The sequence below is a fragment of the Ochotona princeps genome, chromosome 2, assembly GCF_030435755.1.
Source record: "Ochotona princeps isolate mOchPri1 chromosome 2, mOchPri1.hap1, whole genome shotgun sequence".
In the NCBI taxonomy this organism is placed as follows: domain Eukaryota; kingdom Metazoa; phylum Chordata; class Mammalia; order Lagomorpha; family Ochotonidae; genus Ochotona; species Ochotona princeps.
Window position 1 is genome coordinate 106954150 of NC_080833.1, and position 23972 is coordinate 106978121.

General features: G+C 39.9%; 1 protein-coding gene across 1 annotated transcript; it reads right to left on the reverse strand.

The window, feature by feature from the left end:
- Positions 1 to 12172: 12172 nt before the first annotated feature.
- On the reverse strand, positions 12173 to 12490 carry LOC101517005 (cornifin-B). Its single transcript, XM_058660924.1, has 2 exons — positions 12359 to 12490; positions 12173 to 12310 (listed from the first exon to the last, which is right to left on the reverse strand). The coding sequence occupies exons 1-2, from the start codon at positions 12488 to 12490 to the stop codon at positions 12173 to 12175; spliced, it is 270 nt and encodes an 89-aa protein (XP_058516907.1).
- Between the last annotated feature and the right edge of the window lie 11482 nt (positions 12491 to 23972).

Consider the following 23972-nt stretch of genomic DNA (forward strand, 5'->3'; position numbering starts at 1 on the left):
GGCAGCCCTCACTGTACCAGCGTCTCAGGATTTCAGAAGGCACAGTGACAGCTCTCCCACTGGATACCATCAGAGGAGCCATTTGATGTCTTATGCTCTGTTTGCCTCCTGGGCAGGGGTCTCAACCACCTGGCAGTTGTAACTCTCCTTTCACTTTCTGAAATAAAGTAAATTTTCTGTGTGATGCGATATATGTTTCTTTTCTTAAAAAAAAAAAAAAAAAACAGCTCAAAAAATTTTAACTACCATAAAAATGTACAGGTGACCTCAAAAGCAAAATGGAGAGGATCACAGGAAACAGTGAACTGGAAGGTAGAGTAATAGAAGTGACCAAATCTGCCTTTTCAAAATGGGAATCATTAACAGCTTATTTTATTTTGTTTTTGTTTTTTCCCCCAAGGATAATTATTTTTCTTTTAAGAAGTTTTTAAAATAGTAATTGTACATATTTAAGGTGTCAGTATATTTTCAATAACTACAAAAATTATAATGCTCAAGATAAGGTAAACGATATTTATTTTACAATATTCTATGATTGAAGGCTTAGAGCCTCTTTTTTTCTATTTGCTCATACAACTCTATGTACAGTTATTATGAACTACAATTGCCACACCATTCTGTATGATGCTAGGAACTTATTCTTTCCATCTGTCCCAGACTGGGTACCCATTATTCAAACTCTTTTTATTCCCTGACTCCTCTTAGATTATGGTGATCACTCTTCCATGTTCATGTTGAGCTTTTTGGGGGGTAGGAGGAGGGAGTCTCAGATATAAAGAAAACCATGTAGTATTTGTCTTCTGCACCTGGTTTATTATGTTCATTTTGCTTTCAGGATTTCATCATTCTTTGTGGCTGAATAGAATTCCTTTGTGTACATATACCGCACTTTCTTTGTCCATTTATCTGATCATTGTAAGCAGTGCTGCATTAAACATGGTGAAGCAGGTATTTACTTGGTACAACGATTCATGTCTTTTGGATTTACACCCCAATAGTGTGATTCCTGGATTATGTGGCAATTCTATTTCTAGATTTTAAAGAAATTTCCATATTGTTTTCTTTTTCTCCTTTTTATTAAGATTTATTTATTTTATTGCAAAGTCAGATATACAGACAGCAGGAGAGACAGAGAGGAAGATCTTCTGTCTGATGATTCACTCCCCAAGTGAGCGCAACAGCCGGTGCTGCGCCAATCCGAAGCTGGGAACCAGGAACCTCTTCCGGGTCTCCCACGCGGGTGCAGTGTCCCAAGGCTTTGGTCTTTGCTCAACTGCTTTCCCAGGCCTCAAGCAGGGAGCTGGATGGGAAGTGGAGCTGCCAGGATTAGAACCGGCGCCCATATGGGATCCTGGCACGTTCAAGGTGAGGACTTTAACCACAAGGCCATGCCGCCGGGCCCCATATTGTTTTCTATAGTGACTACACTGATTTACATTCTCACACATGGTGCCTATGTGCTCTTTCTTCACATTCTTAGCATCTGTTACTCTGTAATTCTGGTAATTTAACATGGATGTGGTGTTATCTTGGTCTTGATCTACATTTATCAGATGAATAGTTATGCAGAATATTTTTTTCACATATTTGTTGACAGTTTGCATTTTTCCTTTGGAGAACTATTTGGATCCTTTGCACAGTCCTTAACTGGATTGGTTTTTGCTGTTGCTGTTTGTTGAGTTCCTGGATATTATTCCTTTGTCAGATAAAACGCTTTCAAGTATTTTGTCCCATTCTGTTGGTTGTCTCTTCACTCTATTATTTTCTTTATTATGCAGATGAATCTGGTGTAATTCCATTTGTTTAGTTTTGCTTTTGTTGTTTGAGTGTTTGGGGTCTTATCCAAAAACACCATTGCATACACAAATAACTTGAGGTTATTTCCTCTATTTTCTACCAGTAATTTCGTTTTATTGATTCCTCTTGAGTTAATTCTTATTTATAGTGAGAGGTAAGGCTCTAATGTAATTTTTCTTCATATGTATATATGGTTTTGCCAGAATCACTTATTGAAAACTCCAGCTGATGGCCTGATAACTATACACATACAGCAATACCTGGTAAATGGGTTCTGGATAATAGCAGGATCTTTCAAAGGTGGGATGTCATCTGGCTTCCTGTACAAAATGTGAAACCCCCCAAAAGATAAGATTTTTCAGTTTCTTTCAGGTTTGCATAATAGTTATTTATATCTTCATCACTTTGATAAATTCATCTCATGGGTGGATGTAGACCTTTGTAATTTCTCTAATTAAAACCGCTATGGTTTCAAAATAGCTTATGCGTGCCCCAAGATTCATGTGTTGGAAGCTTGATTCTCAGGATGCTTTGGGAGATGGTGTGGAGGTTTAGTGGGAGAATCTTACCTGACAGCTGCCCTTGGAGGGTATTGACATATTTGTGATATGACCCCTCGTTAGTTCTCAAGAGAGGATTATAAATGCCACAGCCTGACACCACCCGACTCCCTCTTCCCCGCCCCCCGGGTCAAGATATGGTTAAACCCTCCACATGTGCTCCTGCCATCAGCATGAAGTGATTGAGCAAACAGCCCTTTACTAGAACTGTGTGGGTACAGTTTTTATTAAATATTAAATATTTTAATTAAATACATTTATTAAATATTAAATCACTATATTTCATTTTTAAAAATTTAAAATATTATATGATACACAGAAACAGAAAGAGAATGATGGATAGAAACACATGCTCTCATTTGCTGATTTACTCCCTAAATGTCCACAATGTCCAGGTTTATGCCAAGACTCAATCCACATTGCCCATGTGCATGGTTGGGGCATGGACTCAGGGACTTGGAACATACCTGCTTCTTCCTAGGGTGTGTGTTGACTGGAAGCTGAAGCCAGACAAGTGTTAAACCCAGGTGCTTCAGAATGGGATGTGGGTGTTTTACCTTCTATGCCAAATATGTCCCTCAGTAAACTTCTTTTCCTTCACAGTTAGCTTGCTTTAGTAATTTCATTATGGTAACGCAAAAACCAGTTAAGCCTTAGCTAGTTTATATCATAAAGTAGAAAAATCAGTCATGGACTCTGATGGCAAAGCACCTGTGACACAGTCTTGGATCACTCTTTGGAGGAAGATCTATTGTCTAACCACAACAGCAACTGGTACCTAGAAAAGCTAATCAAGGCTAAGGTTGTTTATGTATGTATTAATTTTCAAAATGTATCCATTTATTTAAAAGGCAGAGTTATACACACATACATGCACACATACAGAGAGAGAAAGAAAGAGAGAGAACGAAAGAAATCTTCCATTTGCTAGTGCATTCCCTAAATGTCTCTAGAGTTAGCACATGGCCAGGATGAAACCAGAAGCCAGAAACTCCACTTAGATTTCCCAGGTGGGTGGCAGGAGCCTATGTATTTAAGCCATCTTCTACTGATTTCCCAGGGACTTTAGCAAGGAGCTAGATTTGAAGTGGAACAGTGGGGGCTTAAGAAAGTGCTTATATGGGATACCAGTATCACAGGCAGAGGCTTAACCTGTGGACACAAAGCTAAAGGTGAAAGTTCTGCCAGAAATGGCTTTGCTGTTGGCTATAAAATTGTGTGGAATTGGGCTTCTTTTATTTTAAAGTATTTTTACCATTAACAATAATTACACATATTGATGATGTAGTGGGATCTTTCAATACTTGTATACAACTGTACTGCTAAAACCAATATAATTAAGAATTAATTTTTTTAGCTTTATGACTAGAACCTTAAAACTCCCCTCATCTATTTGCTCAGAAAAGCTACAAGAGAATCACATTATGTAATTTCCACAGTGTTTTGAAGTAACCTCATGTGTCAAGATTAATCACCAAAACAGCTATTCCAAAAAACACACTCAAAAAGGTTAGAGGCCAATGCAAGTGGAATTCTGAAACATTGCTGAAGTAATGCATAATAAGGTAGGAAAAAAAGCATAAAAATTAGAACAAAAATGACAAATTTAAACCCTAACACATTGATGATTATACTGAATGTAAATTAAAAAACAGAAACTGGGAAGTAGATGGAAATAAATGACTGAACTACGCACTGTCTGCCACATATATGTTGCTTCAAATATGGGCACCAGCAGTTTGAAAGTCAAAGAATGGAAATAGATATATAACAGCAGGATTATATTAATAACAGAAAAACCTGTTACTTTTCAAGTTCATGTTTCAGATTTTGTGCTTATCTTTTATTTTCATCAAACTTGAAAGGAAGGCTGACATATATAGAGAGACCTTCTATCCTCTGGTTCACTCCCCAAATGCCTGAAACGAAGCCAGGAGCCTGAGACTCATCTCATTATCCTATGTGGCAGTTGGCCATTATCTGCTGCCTCCCCAAGACGCATTATCCAGAAGAGAGCTCGATAGGAAGCAGAGGAACTGAGACCAGAACTGGCACTCTGATTTGGAATGTAGATCATAAGTGGTTACGTAGCCCATTGTTCTGCAAAACCTGCCTCTTACAGTGGGTATGCATGATTATTATCAACATACACTTCTCGGAGAGTTTAAACACTACATGATGGCTGCAACGCTAAAAGTCTCTCGAACATCTTGTATATGTCGTTAATGACCCTAAGCATACACACCCTACCAAGCAGAAGGAAAGTGAACCCGTCCTTGTTACCAGTTTAGAGTGACAAGAGCCATTTGGGCATATGATTTATGCTGCTTACATCAACCCCACATGCATTATCAAAATATTACCTCCAACCATGCCCTGTATCTCCCTGAATCATGTTCTGATAAACACAATTTAATTCATTCTGGTATCTTGATGTCCCCAACATTCCTTCTGGTCCACCCTTTAACGCCACTGTGATCTGTTGTTGGCTTATATTAGATTTGACTGGAGACATACCTAACCTATTGAATTTGCGTCCAAAGTTTTTTTTTTTTTTGTGACATGGGCTCTGGGTACATCTGATTGGCATTAGGAAGGAGTAAGCTAACTAGAGGCCAAGAGTTTTCATTTATTTAAAAGGCAGAGTATCTCTCTCGTACACACATGAACACACACACACAGAGGGGGAGAGGCTGGTTCACTCCTCAAATGCCTAATAGTCAAGCCTGGGACAGGCCAAAATCAGGAGGCAACTCCACCTGGGTCTCTCAAGTGGGTGGCAGAGAGTATCTGGGTTGTCATCTACTACCTTTAGTACTCTCATCAGCAGGGAACTAGATCAGAAGCAGAAGTGGGGTTTGATCCTGGGCACTCTGATATGAAACATAGGCCTCCTAAACAGTGGCATAATCCACTGTGCCACATCTGGAATTTTTCAAGCATCCAGGGAATACTTTTTTAACAGAAAATTTCAATTTACAATTATAGATGGCGTTTAAGTGAGAACTGCTTGGGGAAAAAAAAATCATACCAAATATTTGAAGATTCAAAAACAAGAGTTTCCTTGTTTTAAGAGCTTCCTTGCATGTGAGTGAAAATACACCCAACAACACAACTCTAGAATGAATGAGCTACAGTTGGCACAGCTGAAGGAAAAACAGAAAGATCCAAAATTGCAACTGAAGGTTTTAACATCTCCCTTTCAGTAATTGATAGAAAACATAATAAAGTAATAGCAATAAGAATACAGGGAAGTTGTGAAGAGAATTCAGTCTGGGCCTCCCATGTGGGTGGCAGAGGCACAAATATGTTGTCTCCCAGAGTGTGTTTTTAACAGGAAGCTGGATACAAAGTGAGGAGTTGGAACTCAAACCAAGCACTCTGCTAGGAGATGTGGGTGTCTCAAGCTACAACTTAACCAGACACTTGACTTATAATTGGTTTCAGAATATTGACTTTTTATGCTAAGCTGATGGCTAGCTCACTAGTATTGGACAGATCCCTGAGAGTTTTTCTACACAGAAGCTATCAGCAAGTATATTTTCTTTTTTCAATCAGTATATCATTTATTACCCTTTTTTCCCCTCTATACTAAGCTAGTATAGAAACTGGGATTGTCTGATTCTCAATCTTAGATGACAAATATCTAGTCTTCTACTATTTAGTTTGGTGCAAGTACACACACACACACACACATATATAACTTCCATATATATATGTGTATTCTTCTGACAATCACATTCAGCAGTTTTGTTGTCTTATTTGTCTATTGAGTTAAAACGAATTGGTGCTAAATATTTCAAATGATTTTTGCTCATATACTAAACTGATAATTTACATGTCAGCTTTTGTTTGTTGTATCAATGTAGCAAAGTTCTGAAGATTAAACTAACATGGCTTTTCTGGACTGAATGAACTCATTCATCTTGTGCTATTCTTTCTATGTATTGCTTATGTTTTTCCTAAGATTTTTTTATAGATACATTTATGAAAGATACCGGCTGCTTGTTCATTTTCCTTGTGTGGTTATCTTTCCTTAATATCAAGGTAATACTGACATTGAAAAACAAGTTAGGAAGTGTAAATTTCACACTGATCTCCATATCCTTGGTTTTCAGCCTTCTTTTGCTTATTTTTTAACCATCCTTATAATTTTGTTGTGTCATGATTTAATTTTCTAGTAATTTTTCTTCTCTGTGCAGAAGGCAAATTGTTCCAAAATTAATCTGCAGAATCAGTGCAATCTCAATCTTAGTAGGATTTACTGTAGAAATTGCAAGGAAGTTAAAAATTAATACGCAAATGCAAATGTTCTAAAGGACTAAGAGCGATTTGGAAAAGGGTCAAAATTGGAGGACTGCATTAACTATTTTATTATTTATTTTAAAAAATATTTATTTATTTTTATTTGAAAGGAAGATTTTTACAGAGAAGGAAGACACAGAGAGAAAGGTTTTCCATCTGCTTATTCACTCCCCAAATGGTTGCAACAGCTAGAGCTGAGCTGATTAGAAGCCAGATGCCAGAAGCTTCTTTCAAGTCTCTCAAATGAGGTAAGGGGCCCTAGGTCTCAGGCCATCCTCTGCTGCTTTCACAGGCCATAAGCAGAGAGCTGGATAGGAAGTGGAGCAGTCTGGGCAAAAACTGGCACCCATATGGGTTGCTGGTGATTGCATGTGGATGATTAGCTTGCTACAACACCACGCTGGCGCCTAATACCTTTAAGGAAACAGTAAGCAAAAAAGCGTGGTAGCAGTCTAAAGAGAGATAAATAGGCCACCAGAACGGAGTGGAATATCTACCACATGAGCAGTCAATTAGTTTTTATAAATATGTCCAAGTATTCTAGTAAGAAAAAGGGTAGTACCTTGATTAAAACAAAAACTAACACCTTGGAAAAGTCAAAGAACCATAGAGTAAACAATGAAGCCAGACCTTTACCTCAAGTCAAACACAAAATACAAAATACAAAATCAACATATATGAAAGATATAACTGTAAAAACTAAAATAATAGAGTTTTAAGAAGAAGAAAACAGGAAAACTATTCATAAAGTGAGTAAAACAAAAGTTTTCTTGAATACAAAAGTCCCTGGCCACAAAATTCATAAATTTAGCTTCATTAAAATTTAAAATTTTTGCTCGTTAAGATGCCACTTAGAAAACAAAAAGAGTCTATAGGTAGACCATAACAAATTCTTATGATTCAAAAAAGAGAACACAAATCAAATAGTTCAAAATTTGAATACATAAACTGCATGCTATGTAAAAAGGTCAACATCAGTAGTTATCACAAAAATGAAAAATCAAATCATAAGATCACTGCACACACTTGATTAAAACTAGAAAGGCTGATCAGAATGTGAAGCAGGTAAATCCCTTACATGTTCTAAGAAGGTAAAAGTAGCTGCTGGCTTCATACAAGTTGAAGACTGCATTTGCTATGTAACACAGTAATTCTGTCTTTGTTAAGATAAATTGGAAGAAGTCCATACAAAAACTTGAATATGATGATGGTGTATATTATTCATAATGACCAAATTTGGAAATCAGAAGACTATAATTTGATGAGCAGATGAGATAGATAAACAAATTATGACCTCCCTATATGATGGAATACTACTAACCAAAGAAAAGGAAGACACACTGATTCCAAATATGTGGAAGACCCAATGTTTGATCATAAAAACAAACAAGTAGATACAATGTCACCAAAAACAGCAAGACTTACACTAAAGAGAAAACAATTCATGGTTCCATAACATTTTAGAAAGAGCTAATCTTCGGTGCCATGAGGCACATCACGAGTTTTCTGGGTGGAAGAACAACTCATTGGGATGGAGCACAGAGCCTTCTGGGATGATGACAATTGCTTCAGACTTCTTTGTTTACCCTATGACCCAGAGTCTTGGTTTCTGTTATTTACTGTGTTAGTGGGGTAGGTAGAATTCTGTTCCCCAAAAATTTACAAGTCCTAGTCTCTGGAATATGGGAACACATTATCTTATGTGACAAAGCAGAATTAAAGCAACAACTCAGCTTTTCCAGAATATTGGAAAAAATCAGATAGGGCATCTTGTAAGCAACACAAGTTCATTTTCCAGAGTTCTAAGGGATTAAGGTAGATTCAGAGTGTGGTGAGGGTTCACTTTCTGTTTCGTAGAAGGCAGCTTCTAGCTGTGTCTTCATAGGATGGGAGGGGTAAAATTTCCTCTTATAAACCTCTTTTCTTTTTTTTTTCCATTTTCATAAGTTTTATTAAGGTATAATTTATGCAGACTAAAATGATCTCATTGATATTGTATGATCCAACAATTCCTAGTACCTATGGAATTGAGTCGTCATTACAATGCAGGGTTTTTTATTTTTTCTTTATTATTATTATCATATTATTATCATTTTATGATATAGTTCCACAGGCCCTGGAACTTCCCTACCCTGTTCCCTAATACCCCCCTCCACTGAGTTCTCCTACATCATTAAACAGTATAGTTCCTTATAAACAGTCTTTAGTTCATCATTGTGGGCATGGACAATGGCAGAGTCCAGCATCCCATTGTCAAGACACATCCAACAGTTTCACTGGGAGTCTATTCTCAGTCCAGAAGCGGAGATGCACACTGTATTGTATCTTCACAGCTGGACATGTCAGTCTCCACTACACAGTCACTATAAATCCCCCCCGAGTGAAAAGCCACAGAACAAAACCAACAACAGGAAGAAAAACGGAAATTTATAATGCCATGAAGTTGAACAACTTGCCACTGGATATGATAGTCTCCACTACACTGTTACTTTACATCCCCTTAAATGAAAAGCCACAATACAAAATCAACAACAGGAAGAAAAACAGAAACTTACAACACCATGAAGTAAATAACATGCTACTGAATAACTAATGTGTCGCTGAAGAAACATAAAAGAAAATCAAGAACCTTCTTGAAGAAAATGATGCTGCTGTATAATCTGAGTCATTGAAGAATTTAATCAGAAGAAAGTGTTTTGAAGAGGTGAAACTAAAAAAAATCAAAATCCATGAGATATAGTTTCTGCTGATTTTTGTTGGTGAAATGTGTCTCCTGTAGGCAACAAATAGATGGGTTTTGTTTTTAAGTTCAGTCTACTAATCTATGACGTTTGCTTCATGAGCTTAAGCCATTTACATTCAGGGTTAATATGAATGGGTGGTAATTTGGTCCTGTCATTTTAGCAACATTTAAGGGGATGCACAGTAACTGTGTAATGGAGACTATCATATCTATATACCTATAGCATGTTATTTAACCTCATGGTGTTGTAAATTTGTGTTTTTCTTCCTATTGTTGGTTTTGTTTTGTGGTTTTTCGTTTAATGGGATGTATAGTAACTGTGTAATGGAAACTATCATATCCAGATGTGAGGATACAATGCAGTATGCATCTCTACCTCCAACTAAAGATGGACTCCCAATGAAACTGTTTACTATATCTTGACGATAGGATGCTGGACTCTCTGTCATTGTCCATGCTCTCAATGATGGCCATATGACTGTGTACGAAGAGCTATACTATAGTAATGATAATAGGGCAAGTCAGTGAGTAGGGAGGGAATTGAGGAGGGATAAGGGAAATCCCAGGACCTATGGGACTGTATCATAAAATAATGATGATGATGATGATAATAATAATAAAAAGTAAAATAAAAAAATTCTTTTTTTTTCTGGGCACACTATTCATCATACTTCTTGACTTTTTAAGATAGACAGGGCCATATGGCCAATTTCTACTCAGTTCAGTAAGCTCAGGAGGAACATATGTCATTTCTTGTTTCAAGTGGATAAACAAAAATTGTTCTCTCCATGCTCTATCTCTAACAAAGCACTCAAAGACAGTACTTGCGAGAGAAGCAACCTAGGTTCTGTTGTGATTGTGTGGGACAAAATCTTATCAACCCACAGTGGAATGGGGCAAAGCATGATAATGGGGGGTGTTTGTTTTTGCAGCTAGCCTACGCTAATAAACATAGCACAATCACACCTTTTTTCTTGGTGTGTTTGGTTAGGTGGTTTTTGTGCTAGCAGGTGTCAACTTGGCCATGATAGTACACCTTGTTTACCAATTGAGCAAGAAGACATTAGGGTAGGAGGACTTCTAAGTAAACAAAAAGTAGACCCTGTAATTCAAAAGGACTTTATAATATTAAAGAATGTAATTACATTAAAAACTCCACAATCCAAAATGTCATGATTGCTTGAGTTATACCAAAAGCTAACAGTTCTTTTATTCATTTTCCAGCCTAAGGAGAAATTTGCCTTTTTATACTTCTCTAGAACAATTTACTGTATATCTCAGTAAAATAAAAAGTAATATATGTTTCTATATGAAAGTCTACATTTTTAAAAAAAGATTTATTTATTTTAATTACAAACTCAGATATACAGAGAGAGGAGGAGAGACAGAGAGGAAGATCTTCCGTCCGATGATTCACTCCCCAGGTGAGCCGCAATGGGCCGGTGCGCACCGATCCGAAGCCGGGAACCAGGAACCTCTTCCGGGTCTCCCACGTGGTTGCAGGGTCCCAATGCATTGGGCCGTCCTCGACTGCTTTCCCAGGCCACTAGCAGGGAGCTGGATGGGAAGTGAAGCTGCCGGGCGCCCATATGGGATCCTGGGGGCGTTCAAGGCGAGGGCTTTAGCCGCTAGGCCACGCCGCCGGGCCCTAAAAGTCTACATTTACAAGTAAGGATGTGAGTGCACTGTTGATAAGTCTGATTTAATTTTATCTGAAACCTTCTTATATTGTAGGAATATTATATTGTGTTTAATTTTATCTGAAACCTTATTATATTGTAGGTAGAGGATAGTGGGCTTTATAGTCTTCATTTCCTGTGGTTCCTACCACACTCTGCATGAAATAAAGTCTCCATCCTTGGGATCTGGTAGATTAGTTTTTGTGTGAGGACTTGGGATCATGTGTGTGCATGTATGTGTTTGAAGGGACACCGAACTACGCTGGCAGGCACAAATCCTTCGAAGCCAGCATCTTTCTAGCACAGAATGGGCGCTCAGAGAATAGAAGAGAATGGATCACAAAATCTTCAAGTGTATGCTTGGGATTTTTAACTGTGGCAGTTTGGAAGCAATGAGGAGACAGCTCGCACACAAGGAAACAACAGCATTCCTTGAAATAACCAGGAATGGCCTGTTAAGTCTGGTTTGAAAGCCAGGTTTGGGGGCAGGGTTAGACAACCTGAATCAACTTGGACAGGTCCTAACTAGAGCTCAACTCATTTCATTCCAACAAGAGTGCCTGCCCCAGCCCTGGCTGTGCAGAGCAACAGTCTCAGGTTGGCATTGCACAACCTCCCTTTGGCAGTCCAGGACTGTTCAATACGTGAGCCTCCCACCACCTATAGCCAGGATTGAATTCCTTCTGAACAGAGCCCTTCTTCATCAACCTGACTCTGTGTGTGGCACCTGCCTTCTGAGGCAAATGGATGAAAGAAGTGAGTCAGACAATAACACACACAGTCAGGGGTGGAATTGAAAGTGAATTTAATGAAGGCAGAACACAGATGATTCACGTTTCATCTTAAGTCCTTCTAAAGATGAACTTTGAGCAGCTGAAGCTGAAAATCAGCTCAGGAACTAAAACTGTCATTCCAATTCAGATCCTGAGAGGCCTCGGGTGTAGGGAGGAAAGCTACATGAAGTCCCTTAGCAAATGATAAGGGACTGTGACTCAAGTGACAACATGCCAGTGCAAGGCCAATGAGACTTATGAGAAGAGTGGAAGAAGCCGTTCAGCATCTGGTGCTTGATTCTTCATTGGATGATGTTACTTCTGCTTTGTCTTCTGTTGAGCTGGTGCTGGAGTGATGGCTGAAGGACAGGGCTCAGGCACCTTGGGGTGGCATGGCTCAGGCACCTTGGGGTGGCATGGCTCAGGCACCTTGGGGTGGCATGGCTCAGGTACCTTGGGGTGGCATGGCTCAGGCACCTTGGGGTGGCATGGCTCAGGCACCTTGGGATGGCAGGGCTCCTTAGTTTGGGGGGCACATGGTTCCTGGGGTGGAGGCTGGCAAGGTTGTTTCACCTGGTGCTGCTGCAGCTGAGAGGGTACAGTGCAGGGCTGCTTCTGCTGCTGGGAACTCATGTTTTATAGGCGGCTGGTCCTGGAGATAGAAAAGCTGAATTATTATACTTAACATCACTGGGTGTTGAAGAAAATGTTTTTCTTTCACCGCCTCTACCAACAAGAGCACTTCTACTCTTTAATTCATTTTCATTAATTTGAAAGTCAGAGAGACAGAGATGCCTTTCATTCCCTGGTTCACTCCTCAAACACCAACAGCAGCCAGGGCTGAAATACGCCAATGCCAGAAGCCTGGAAGTCAATCTGGGTGTTCACGTAGGTGGTAGAGACCTGAGCATTTGAACTATTATTGCCTGTTGCTTCTCAGGGCAGTGATTAGCAGGAAACTGGAATCAGGAGTGAAACTTACACTTAAAAATGCACTCTGACTAGAGTGTTAGCATCCCAAGAGGCATAACTACTGCCCAGGTACTTGTCCTGTTGCCAATGACTTCTGAGCATTTGAAGAGGAGAACTTTAAAGCAATTTGTTCTCCATGTTAGCAAGGCCTCTCCCAGGATGCTCTTGCCTCCTGCCCATCTTAAAACCCAGTTAGCAATACAGCACAACAAGGAGTGTGAGACAACAGTGGAACACAGAGAAACACAGCGTTCTTTGGAAAACAGTATAATGACTTCAGTCTACTAATTCAATTCTGATAAGTAAAATAACTACGGTGTGTAGTAATTTTACTAACTGATCTCCTAGAACTCTGCATGAGTCCATCTGTGCCCTGGATCACATGTTTCTCTGTCTCAGGTGCCTTCCATCCATGCAACTATAGTTGCCCAACACCAAGCAACCACTCAACCCGCACAGACAATGCCATCTAGTACCATTGGATAGGTTTTCTAGAGCAAGCCTTCCAGCCTCTTCCAACCTCCTCTGCTCCTCTAGCTGACACCACATGCACCCTGATCACCAGATTGAACCTTACTCTGCTGCATTTTAACTCTTATTCTCCTACATACATTGTAGATGCATGAAGTATATTTCCCATTATTTAAACTATTTTCTAACAACGAAGTGCCAGACATGTGAATTCTCACAAATTTTTGTCCAATAAAATTATAAATAAAAGCAAGTTCCAATCATTATGCTACTATTAACTTACTCCAGATCCTGACAATGATACTGCAAGAACAGATAGGGCAGAACAGATTCTGTATAAAGTTCCTTCAAGCCCAAATCCTTATTACCTTTAAAACAAAGCTGGTCCAAGAAATTCTAATTTGGATGAACTGTCTGCATGTCTAAGACAAAATTTCAATAATGGGGTAAAAGTCAACACAAATATCAGGGCGATTTTGATAAAACTCTGATATCTAGAAAGAATGATAAAAAGTTTGAGAGGAAAAACTCACCTGGTCGTCTGGAAAACAGGCTGAATGGCTGCTAGACTCTGATGTGGTATCCACAGCCAGGTGGCTTTTTATGCTGGCAACAAGCCCTGCCTTAAGGAAATAGGACCATGTGGGGCTGCTGTGTCAGACATGTCAACCATGATTCACTCCAACCCCTCATCTGCCTGTTGGCTCATCTTTGGTGGTGAAACTTCCCACCTGACATTTTTTTGGCACTAGCTGTTTGACAATTATGTCACCTGGACTGTATCCCCACCTCACACCTTTTGTATGCAGGTGCAATGCTCATAGGGAGGATTCTGTGGGCTGAAAGAGAGAGAAGGAAGTCCCAAGGATGCTGGAAATGGAAAATGCCCTGTTTTCTGAGAGGCCCTAATGTGTAGCACAGGCCAAGCTTGTTGGGCTGCCTAATATCTGAAGCGGATGTGAAGGTAAACAATGCTAGCTCTCCTAGGAGGCTGTGGGTGTGGTGTCTTCAATTGCATCAGATGGGAAAAAGTGGCCATTATATTTATCTATCACGCAGTGGAATCAGGCCTGGAAGGGGGAGAAAAAAATTAAAACGAATTTCCTGGCATCTCTGCAAAGGAGTCCAAGTCAACAGCTGACGGCCATGAGATGTGAAGCCACGAAGAGTCAGTCAGGTCTGGCACCTCCAGAGATACCATCTAGCCCTGATACTCAGTCTGTCCTGTGTGGCTCTGCAGGCAGTATACCATCTGTTACAAAGTGTGCTCTTTGGAGAATCCCAACCTTGTGTTCCTTCTTCATTTTGTTTACCTAAGTGTTTGTGGATCAGCTGGTGGTTGCATAGCTATCTCACTTCCCACAGGCTTGAGCCTAGGGCCTTTAGTCATCACCTTCCACTGGGTTTTTTGGTCATTGTTGTGTGCTCCATCTCCACAGAGTGCCTAGTTTGTAATATTTCAGCAAATTGACCATTCAGATTCTGAATGAATGCATGAGGAGATGGTCTTCTTTGTAAAGACACATCAGTTTGATGAAAACCATCGGGAAGTTCTCTCTTATGAGAGAATTCCTTGTGACATTCCTTGTGGTATACGTTGCATGAAGGGCAAGGCCTCAGTTCACCAAGAGAACTGAGTTATGCTTCTTTCCCCACCCATCTGCTTCCCTCTCTGTTATGTTTAAGTAGTGATTTCCTATTTAGCTGCGGCCACAGCTGCTGCCACACTAGAGTTCAAGGCTTCTTGGCATGAATTTAGGTTTCCTCTAAGGTCTGATTAACAAACTTTTCTTCACCTACATTCTTTCTCTGTCAAACCTACAAAGCAAGTCAAGTTCCAAGCATCCCATGCTGCTTGTATGGTGGAGATATTAAGGTTCTACGGAGAGATGGAGCTGGTAGGATATGTCCAAAGATGTAGGAAGGGGGTTTATCTGTGGAATTGGCTCATGTGGTTACAGCAGCTGAGAAGTCCCACATCAGCAGGCTGGAGGCTATGGGATACCAGTGTGTAGCTCACCCCAAGTGCTAACACCTCAGAACTAGGGTAAGCTTAAGGAGTAACTCGCAGTTCCAATCTGAAAGCCTGAATACCAGCAAGAGGGCACTGGAATAAGTCCTGGAGTCCCAAAACTAGACAGTCGTGACTCCAAGGAATGAATCAAGTGGGTGGAGGCTGTTCCAACTCTCAGACAGGCTCATTTTCTATGCTTACTCTCTCTGGATTCCCAGCCAAATGATCCTATCTGTCCACATTGAGGCCTGTTCTTCCCACCTAGTCCAAACTCGCATTCTGATCTCATTTGGACATTTTCTCACAGATACATCCCAAATAGGGATTTTTCCAGGACTCTAGGTATTCCTTCATCTAGTCAAGTTGACCCCTGAATTTGATTATCTTGGCACGATTCTCAGACCTAGAGCACATCATCTTCCCTTTTCCATCCTCCTGGGCACTAGGCGAAGGACCTGGCTAACATGAATTTCAGCTCTAAAGCCAGATTCCCTGCTTTCATGTCTTCTAGACCTACATCTCTTAGATCACAGGGAGTTGCCATTCCATATTGTCCCCTATGCTTGACTTGATGCACTCTGTGTGACTTGTGACTCCTTCTTCCTTCAATCTCATTGACATCCTGTCTTCTGGAATTTCCTATTTTATCCTTCTATTGTATTTTCTAAGCTACACTAGATAGTTGAATGTAAAGGCTCTTTTCCCTTTCTATGATGGGAAATCGAATTTCTTCAGTAGCAGTGCTGGATTAGCTGCAGATTTGCTGGGAAGTCACACGGTTCCTGGTTGCACCTGCCAACTCCCCACAAACCTCTAACTTTTGCACTGACATTCTCAGGATGAGAGTATGATGCTGGTTTCATTAGATTCAAGTCTTGCCTTTTTGGACTGGTTATTACTGGACACCTTATGAGTATTCCTACAAATGCCTTTGTTCTGCCTCTCACCCATACACAATCTCATGACCTCTTCTCTGTGGACTTGGATGAGCTCCTGACAAAGGGCTCTGCAGGATCATGATACACAGTCTCCTGTTCTGGCCCAGGGTTTTTGTTATACCTCAGAACAGGGAACCCATGGAATACAATGAATCTTTATGTAATCAGAATATAAGGAAGCTAATGCACATGAACCCACACTTAGCAATTGGAGGTAATGAAGGGGAGCTAAAGTCATTTTCATGTAGATAAATATTTCTACTTTCATCTCCAATAAAAATTTTTGTGAAACATTTTTTCCTTTAAGATTCTCAAAAAAAAAAAAAAAAGAAAGAAAGAAAAGAAAACCCTTTATGGACTTCATTACCAGGTGTTCCTGGTGATTCTCTTCCCTGGGATCACATTCCTAATGTACTTTCTGTTTGTAAGGCTTTATTTTCAGGTACAACTTACTGGAGAAGAGAGGTGAAGACAATCACAGAATAGGCATTTAATTCAGCAAGCAAAAATAAAAACACAGCCATCCAGAGGACAGAAATCCGTTTCTGCAACACACAAAAGTCAGGTGGATTACTTATAAGTTAGACTCCATCTAACCTTCTGAGACTCAGAGAAAACTGGAATGACTGGGGACGATCTCTTTCCACTTGCTCTTGCTGCAAGGCAGTGAGTTCGGGAAAGCAGGTCTTTTGTTAAGCTTCATCTGAGGGTTATAGGGTCTCAAGTTTAATGAAGATGCTGCTTTGAGTAGGCTTTGAGTAGACTTTGCTGGTATGCTACAAATGGAAGGCTCTATTTGTCTTCTAAGGGCATTCTGGTTTTGGGGAGTATAGTGGTAGAGGCCAGGTAAAGGAGTCTTCAAAGAACACTGGAGCAGACACCTTGGGGTACATGGTAAGTGGGAGGGGACTAGGGAAGACCATGCCACAGCGAGTTAAGTTTTTATGGAAATGTGGAGGTGCTAGATGCTTGAAGTTCATGTTTTCATCTGGTAAGAAATTTTCTCAGAATATGCAAGTAAGATTGCAGGTTGGCAAGGCTCCTGCTAGCAGAACATCTTTCTTTTTAGTTAGCAATGGCTGGAAGGAATTAGTGAGTATGTTAACAAAGGGTCTCTCCTTCAGGCGGAGAGGAAAACACCATCTAGTACACTGGGAGAGCACTTGTCCTTCCTGTGAAGATACTGTTTTTTCTGCTGCTAAAACCACCATTATGACATTAGGTTGCTTTTTTCCTTCTTATTTTGAATTTGTATTTTAGTACAAAGGCACTACCTTTATTGGTCATTATTCAAAGAAAATGCACATTTTCTCCTGCATCATAAAGCATTGCATGAATTAAGAAGGAAATCAAAAGTGAGGAGGCATTGGTCTAAAAACTCAGATGCCAGTGGAGATGACCATGTCTTACTTCTGACCGCAGGATTTGGTTCCTAGCCTGTTTCCTCACTCCAACTTCCTGCCAAAGCAGACCCTGGGACAAGCAAGTGATGGTTCAAGCAATCGAGTCCCTGCCATCCACACAGGAGACCTGGGAATCAAGACATCCAGTTCATAGCCCAAGTCATCGTTGGCATTTGCAGACTGAATCAGTGGACAGTAGGTCTGGAGTTCTCTTTTTCTGCTATTTCTGTTTCCCCCTGCCTGTCTCATGCTATTAAAACTTTCTTTTAAAAAATAAGGAAGTCAGACTACATTTTTGACATTTTGATCAAAATGTTTCCTTTTCTTTATCATGAAGTTAACCATAATTAAACAGCCTGACTCTGGTAATGAAGCAAGTGTGCCTTAAAAAGAGTGGCCAAATTTAGTTAATTTTTATTTGCAATCAGCAGGCAAGAGTATTACTAAACTGGAGATTTTCTTGTTTTTATTATTTTTTATTTTAACAATAACTGCTTTACTTTCTTCTCCAAAACATTTCAAAGTTATCTGCTATAAAATAAAGCAAACCATATTACACACTATTCATATTTTAACATTTATCTTTTTTTTTTTTTAGATTTGAAACACAATCTGATTCAAGAATTTAGGATCAGCCATGGTGGAAATTGCAGAGAAGTAGAATATGCTGGGTGAGCAGGATCAGTGACTTCTCAAGCTGAATACACATCCTCTGAGATGACAAGTCAGGAACTAGGTGACGTGTCCCAGAACCTCCCCACCCGAATATGTGCTCAGCCCTGGAAATCCTGCTTAGCATGGTGGTTACAATGGATGGCTGGTGATGCTGCTGGAAGATTTTAAAAAGTCTCCAGCTCTAGAGAGGGTGAGTTCAACAAATAATATTGAGTACTTCCAATAGGTTTGGGCAGTGTTCTAGACACCTGAGTGCCTTAAAAACACAGCTAGAAGGGTCCCTGACCTATGAAGTTCATATGCTATAGGGCTTGATGAAAATAAATACTAAAGCAACAAGGGACTCGTGACTATGTAAATGATATATTAAAGGATGTAGATGTAGAATTATAATTCAGCAAATATCTCCCTTTAAAACAAAGTTATATTAAATATTACACTACAGGTATATATTATTTTTTATAAAAATAAGAATTATAGCATAAACATAATTAAATATTGAACAAAGCTACCCTTGCATACTCCATACTGCTCTGACCCTGGTCTTACATTCTGATTATACAGGACCCAGTAAAAGCCTTCAGCAGCTTCCCTACCTAAAATTCTGGCCCACAAGTCATGATAGTCCCTTCCTGGAATATTTTAGGCATTGGCAAGGTCTACCTTGCCTGGACCCCTGTGGTCTGGATTTCTAAATGCACTAATGATGATGTTGGCTTTATGTATATTTACAAGTCAGAGCTCGCTACATTACTGGGCTTCAGTGTGCCTCCCAGTTTACATCTCCCTATCACCACTTTAAGCATTACTTTGTATTAGGTTAGTACAATCATTACTTGTTATTTAAAAATCAAATGAATTGTCCATTAAAGTCAAAAAGAAAAGTAAGTGGAATGATTCAGTGACTTGGTGAGTATTGGCTACTTCTGAGTTCTTTTGATAAAGGATTGATGAACTCTTTGGGCCACTTCTCAATCACAAAATGAAGAGATAATACTGGAAGAAACAAAGAAACCATGAGCCCAGATTACAAGTGCTAGCCTGTGTTTCAAGAGCCATAAAACACTATTGATACAGGAAGAACAATCTAAATAGCACTTTCCAAGAAGGGGAACACACAACCCAGTTTAGGAGAACCACACAACCCACAAAGGCCTAGGGAATTGCCAAAGCCCCATCAGTTAATTTCCATTCCCTCCAATGGGAAGAAGGAGATCATTTCTACAGCTCAGATCCTGGCCATTTTTTGTCTTCTCCCTTCCACAAAGACGTACCCGCTGAAGTTATCTACTTTCTGTTCTTAAAAACTTGATCGTGTCAGGGATGGAAAGGACTGATTTTGTTTCACCGCATGGAGAGGACAGGACGAAGAAGAATATAAGGCCCGGCAGGGGTGGCTGAGGGGAGGCTTAGCAGCAGGCTGAGAAGGCAGCTTCCTCCTTGGCCAGCAGTCCAGCAGTCCAGCAGTGACCTACGGATCCCCGAAGGTTGAAGGGAGCCTATGACATTCTAGAGGGTACACTCCTTTGTGCCCCAACCTCTACCTCTACAGTCCCTTGACAAAATAACCCCTCATGTCCCCTGGGTGTGACTTCACTTGCCCTCTGTCAGTTCTGAACCAATGAACCTCATCCAGAAGTGCTCCTAATAAAGCTTATTTTAAGCTGAACTCTATTCTGAGTGGACTTCTGGTTCTGAACATGAATTCCAACTGTACAAAGAGCATATGTCATTCTGAGGCCCTGAACTTTGAAGTGGAGGCAGGAACTGAATGAGTCTTAAAATTTCACTTTTTTTTTTAAGTTTATCAATTTTACTTGAAAGTAAGAGTTATGGAGAAAGGGAGAGAGAGAGAGAGAGAGAGAGAGAGAGAGCGCTTTTGTCTGCTGGTTCACGCTTCAAATGGATGGCTGCCATGGCTGGAGCTGGGCTGATGTGAAGCTGGGAGCCAGAAGTTCCTTCTGAGTCTCTCAAGTCAGGACAAGAGCCCAAAGACTTGAGCCGTTGTCTGCTGCTTTCCAGACCCTAAGCAAGGAGCTGGAAAGAAAGTGGAGGAGCCAGGACTCGAAGCAGCATCCATGTGGGATACCAGTGGCACAGACAGAGGACTAAGGACTTGCCTATTATGCCACCACACAAGTCATCCCTTCTGTCTCTTTTGAAGAAGAGTGGAATGTGTCTATGTGTAAAGAATGGAAGTGTTTAGGTCTGGTCTGTGACGCATCTGTGGGAGCTTACAAATACCTATTCTCTTTTAGGGCATACAACCAAGTGTATTTGGGTGGTATCATGCAACTGACACCCAGCTGTTGTAACATTGTTGGAAATGCAGGGTATTCTCTCCATCTCCAAAGAGTTAAGAGAAAGTGTGCCTTCTTCCCGCTTCTTCCCTGTCCACGAGGTAGAATGCAGTAGAAGGAGTGACATGGGAGATGAATCTAAAAATCTGTCAACTCACAATGGATAATGAGATAGGTGAAAGATAATATTCCATTATATTGTCACAAATATTTGGAGAATTTGTCTCACATAAGATAATCTAACCTGGCAAATACATAAAATGTATAGTAAACTTTACTTGATGATTACTGATTTCTTTGTTTTAGTGATATGAACATTGATTACTAGGATGTAGTAAGTGATACATGAAAATGATTGTGGGGACTAGATGATAGCTTTAAGAGTATTCAAACAGATTCTTCATTTTTAAGTAATGAATTCAGTGCACAATAGAAGTGTCACCATTAGCTGGTGTGAAACAAAGTGCAATAACTTCCTTCAAAAAGTTTTAATTTGAATAAGAATGTATGGATTTCTACCAATAGTTACTCAAAATAAAAATAAACATATTTCATAAAAATATACCTTAGTATCAGTAAGTATTGCTCAAAAAATATACCACATTTATTGTAACTTTTCTAAAGGGAACTTGTGTGCAGGATTCAATTGCTAAATCCCATTTCTTCCATGAAATTTTCATGGAAAATGGACAGACTCTGTCTTGGGAACATCTGGATTATATCTGGGAGGGTCTTTGTCTTCTGGAAGACATAGGATACTTCTTTGCAAATATCCTGCAGGTGTAAACAGGAAAGAGCAGGTGGGGTGGCTTGCAATGACTATGCTATTCATGATGTGTAGGAAGAAGGAATTGAAGGAAGGATCAGGAAGAAGGCTTTCCCACAGACAATACGGATGTGACTTAGGGCAGATATCCTACTCCAATCACACAGTGAATGTATTAACCTCTAAACAGCTCAGCAGACAGAAATGGCCCCAAACACTGTGCAGGCGAATGCTAGGCCCTAAGTCTACATGGAAACTCATTTGAGGACAGAAAACATTCTTGCTCTCCTACCTATCACAGTCCAGGGACACCATATGGGAACTCAAGGATCTTGTGTCTGAGAAATTCATGGTGTGGGATGTGCAGGGGAGTCTGGCATGATCTGTGGTACGTCTGGTCAATGGCGCAGTCCGGCTCCTAGTTTCTTGGAAAGTGTGTGAGATGAAAATGATGGGGTAAGAGACTGAATACAAAGCATAAAAAAACGAAAAAGAATTGGAGAATTTAAGTTGGAAGCTGGCAGAAAATAAATTGAGAAAATGATTGGCGTAGATCCACAAGGAGACTTCTCCACATAAGGACCTCCCTTAATAAAAAGTTTGATTTGGAATCAGAAAGAATATATATTTTTTTTAGGAGTTAAGGGTGTCATGGCTTAGAAGAAAGAAGAGAGATGTACGAGTACAGAAAGCAAGGGAGAATTGTGAAGAGGAAACCAAATGTGTGTGTCAGCACAAATTGAGGTGAGCCACGAGAGTGTGGAACTGAATTTGTCAAACTCTGTGGACTGGACTTTTCACAAAGGAGCAAGACCCTGCTCTTTAAACAGCTACCCAGGGTGGGAGGGAAGAAGTTCTGAAACATCGCAGAGGAGAAGAAAGGCTGAGGGCCAAGGAAAAGCTGAGGCAGCAATAGAATTCTGCACTCAACGCTCTGCTGGCGTCAGCTGTTAGACGGCCAAAAAATGAAACCCTTGATGTTCTGTGCGAGTGGATGGTGAAGCGTCCAAGGGTCCCTAAGAGAGGACAGGGAACTGCAATGGAGCTGTGGGTGGAGGACAGACACTGCAGCTACTCCCATAAGCAGGTGAACCCCTCCCTTCAGGCTTCTCATGTGGGATCATAAGTGGTATTTTCAGTAGCATTTGCAGGAACCTAAGGGGCATTTTCAATGGGCAGAGCATAGGTTTCTTCCAGCTCAGCAACATCTTGACTGAGTTTTATTTTTTAATACTTCAACAAACATCTTAAAAATGAAATAACACCATATAATACATAATATGGACATTTTGGTTATCTTTAAATGAACACCAAGAAGGTTGTCAAAAAAGAATCATGATTTGTATTTTGCTTGATTTGGTATCAATTTTATCTTCCATAAACAGACATACATGCATAAATTTTTTTCATTTGTTCGGTTTTAATTTTTTATGTATTTCAGACAAACAAATTTCATGAATTTTATATGAGATTTAAGAGCATGATGATACTTCCCACCCAACCATCGTTTAGAGACTTACAATCTTGTAGATGGAATTAATGTTGTAGAATTGCATATTTGGGCCCAGTGCAAAGGCCTATTGGCTAAATCCTTACCTTGAATGTACTGAGATCCCATATGGGTGCTGGTTCGTGTCCCAGCTGCTCCACTTCCCTTCCGGCTCCCTGTTTGAGGCCCAGGAAAGCGATAGAGGATGACCCAAAGCCTTGGGACTTTGCACTCATGTAGGAGACCAAGAAGAGGCTCCTGGCTCCTGACTTCGAATTAGCTCAGCTCCACCTGTTGTAGCTACTTTGAGAGTGACCCAGCAGATAGAAGATCTTTCCTTTTCGCTTTCTTTCTGTAAAGTTGCCTTTTCAATAAAAATAATCCTTTTTTAAAAAAAGAACTGTATATTTAAAACGGTACATTTTTACAAGTATCTTTTCCAAGTAAAATTATTTTAAAAGCGATGCCAACGACAGACGCATCATAAATGTGATACTATACATTCATAAGAAGCTGCATATGGGCTTTTGTTGTGGCATAGTGGGCAAGGCTGACACCTGTACTGCCTGCATACTATATGAATTCTAATTCATGTCCCAGCTGCTCCATTTCGAACTCAACTCCCGGCAAATGGCTTGGAAAAAGTAGCAGAAGATGGTCTAAGTACTTGGGCCCCTGTATCCATGAGAGAGACCTGAAGGAAGTTCTTGGCCCCTGGTTTTGTTTTGAGTCAATCCCAGCTGCTGCAGTCATGTAGGGCGTGAATCAGCAGATGGAAGATCTCTCTTCCTCTCTCTGGGTCTCTCTTTTTCTCTCTGTAACCCTGACTTTTAAATAAATAAATAAATAAATAAATAAATAAATATTTAAAAGCTCAAATTCTCCTCTTGTCTCCTCCCCCTTTTCTCTTTGTTTCTTAATTTTTGAGATAGAATATTTTTAATCTATATTATATTCATTCAAAGGCTTAGTACTCCACCAAAAGAAGAGTTCAACAAGTAAAAATTTTAAAAGGCTTGCTTATTTAATTAAGTTAGATGTCCCTAGCTGCATGTCATTTAATTAAGTTTAATTAAGTTTGATGTCC

Coding starts and splice junctions, on each gene's coding strand:
- LOC101517005 (XM_058660924.1), bottom strand. CDS start 12,490: ATGAGTTCCCAGCAGCAGAAGCAGCCCTGCACTGTACCCTCTCAGCTG. Junction 12,311..12,358: donor AGGAGCCCTGCCATCCCAAG/GTGCCTGAGCCA, acceptor TGCCACCCCAAG/GTACCTGAGCCATGCCACCC.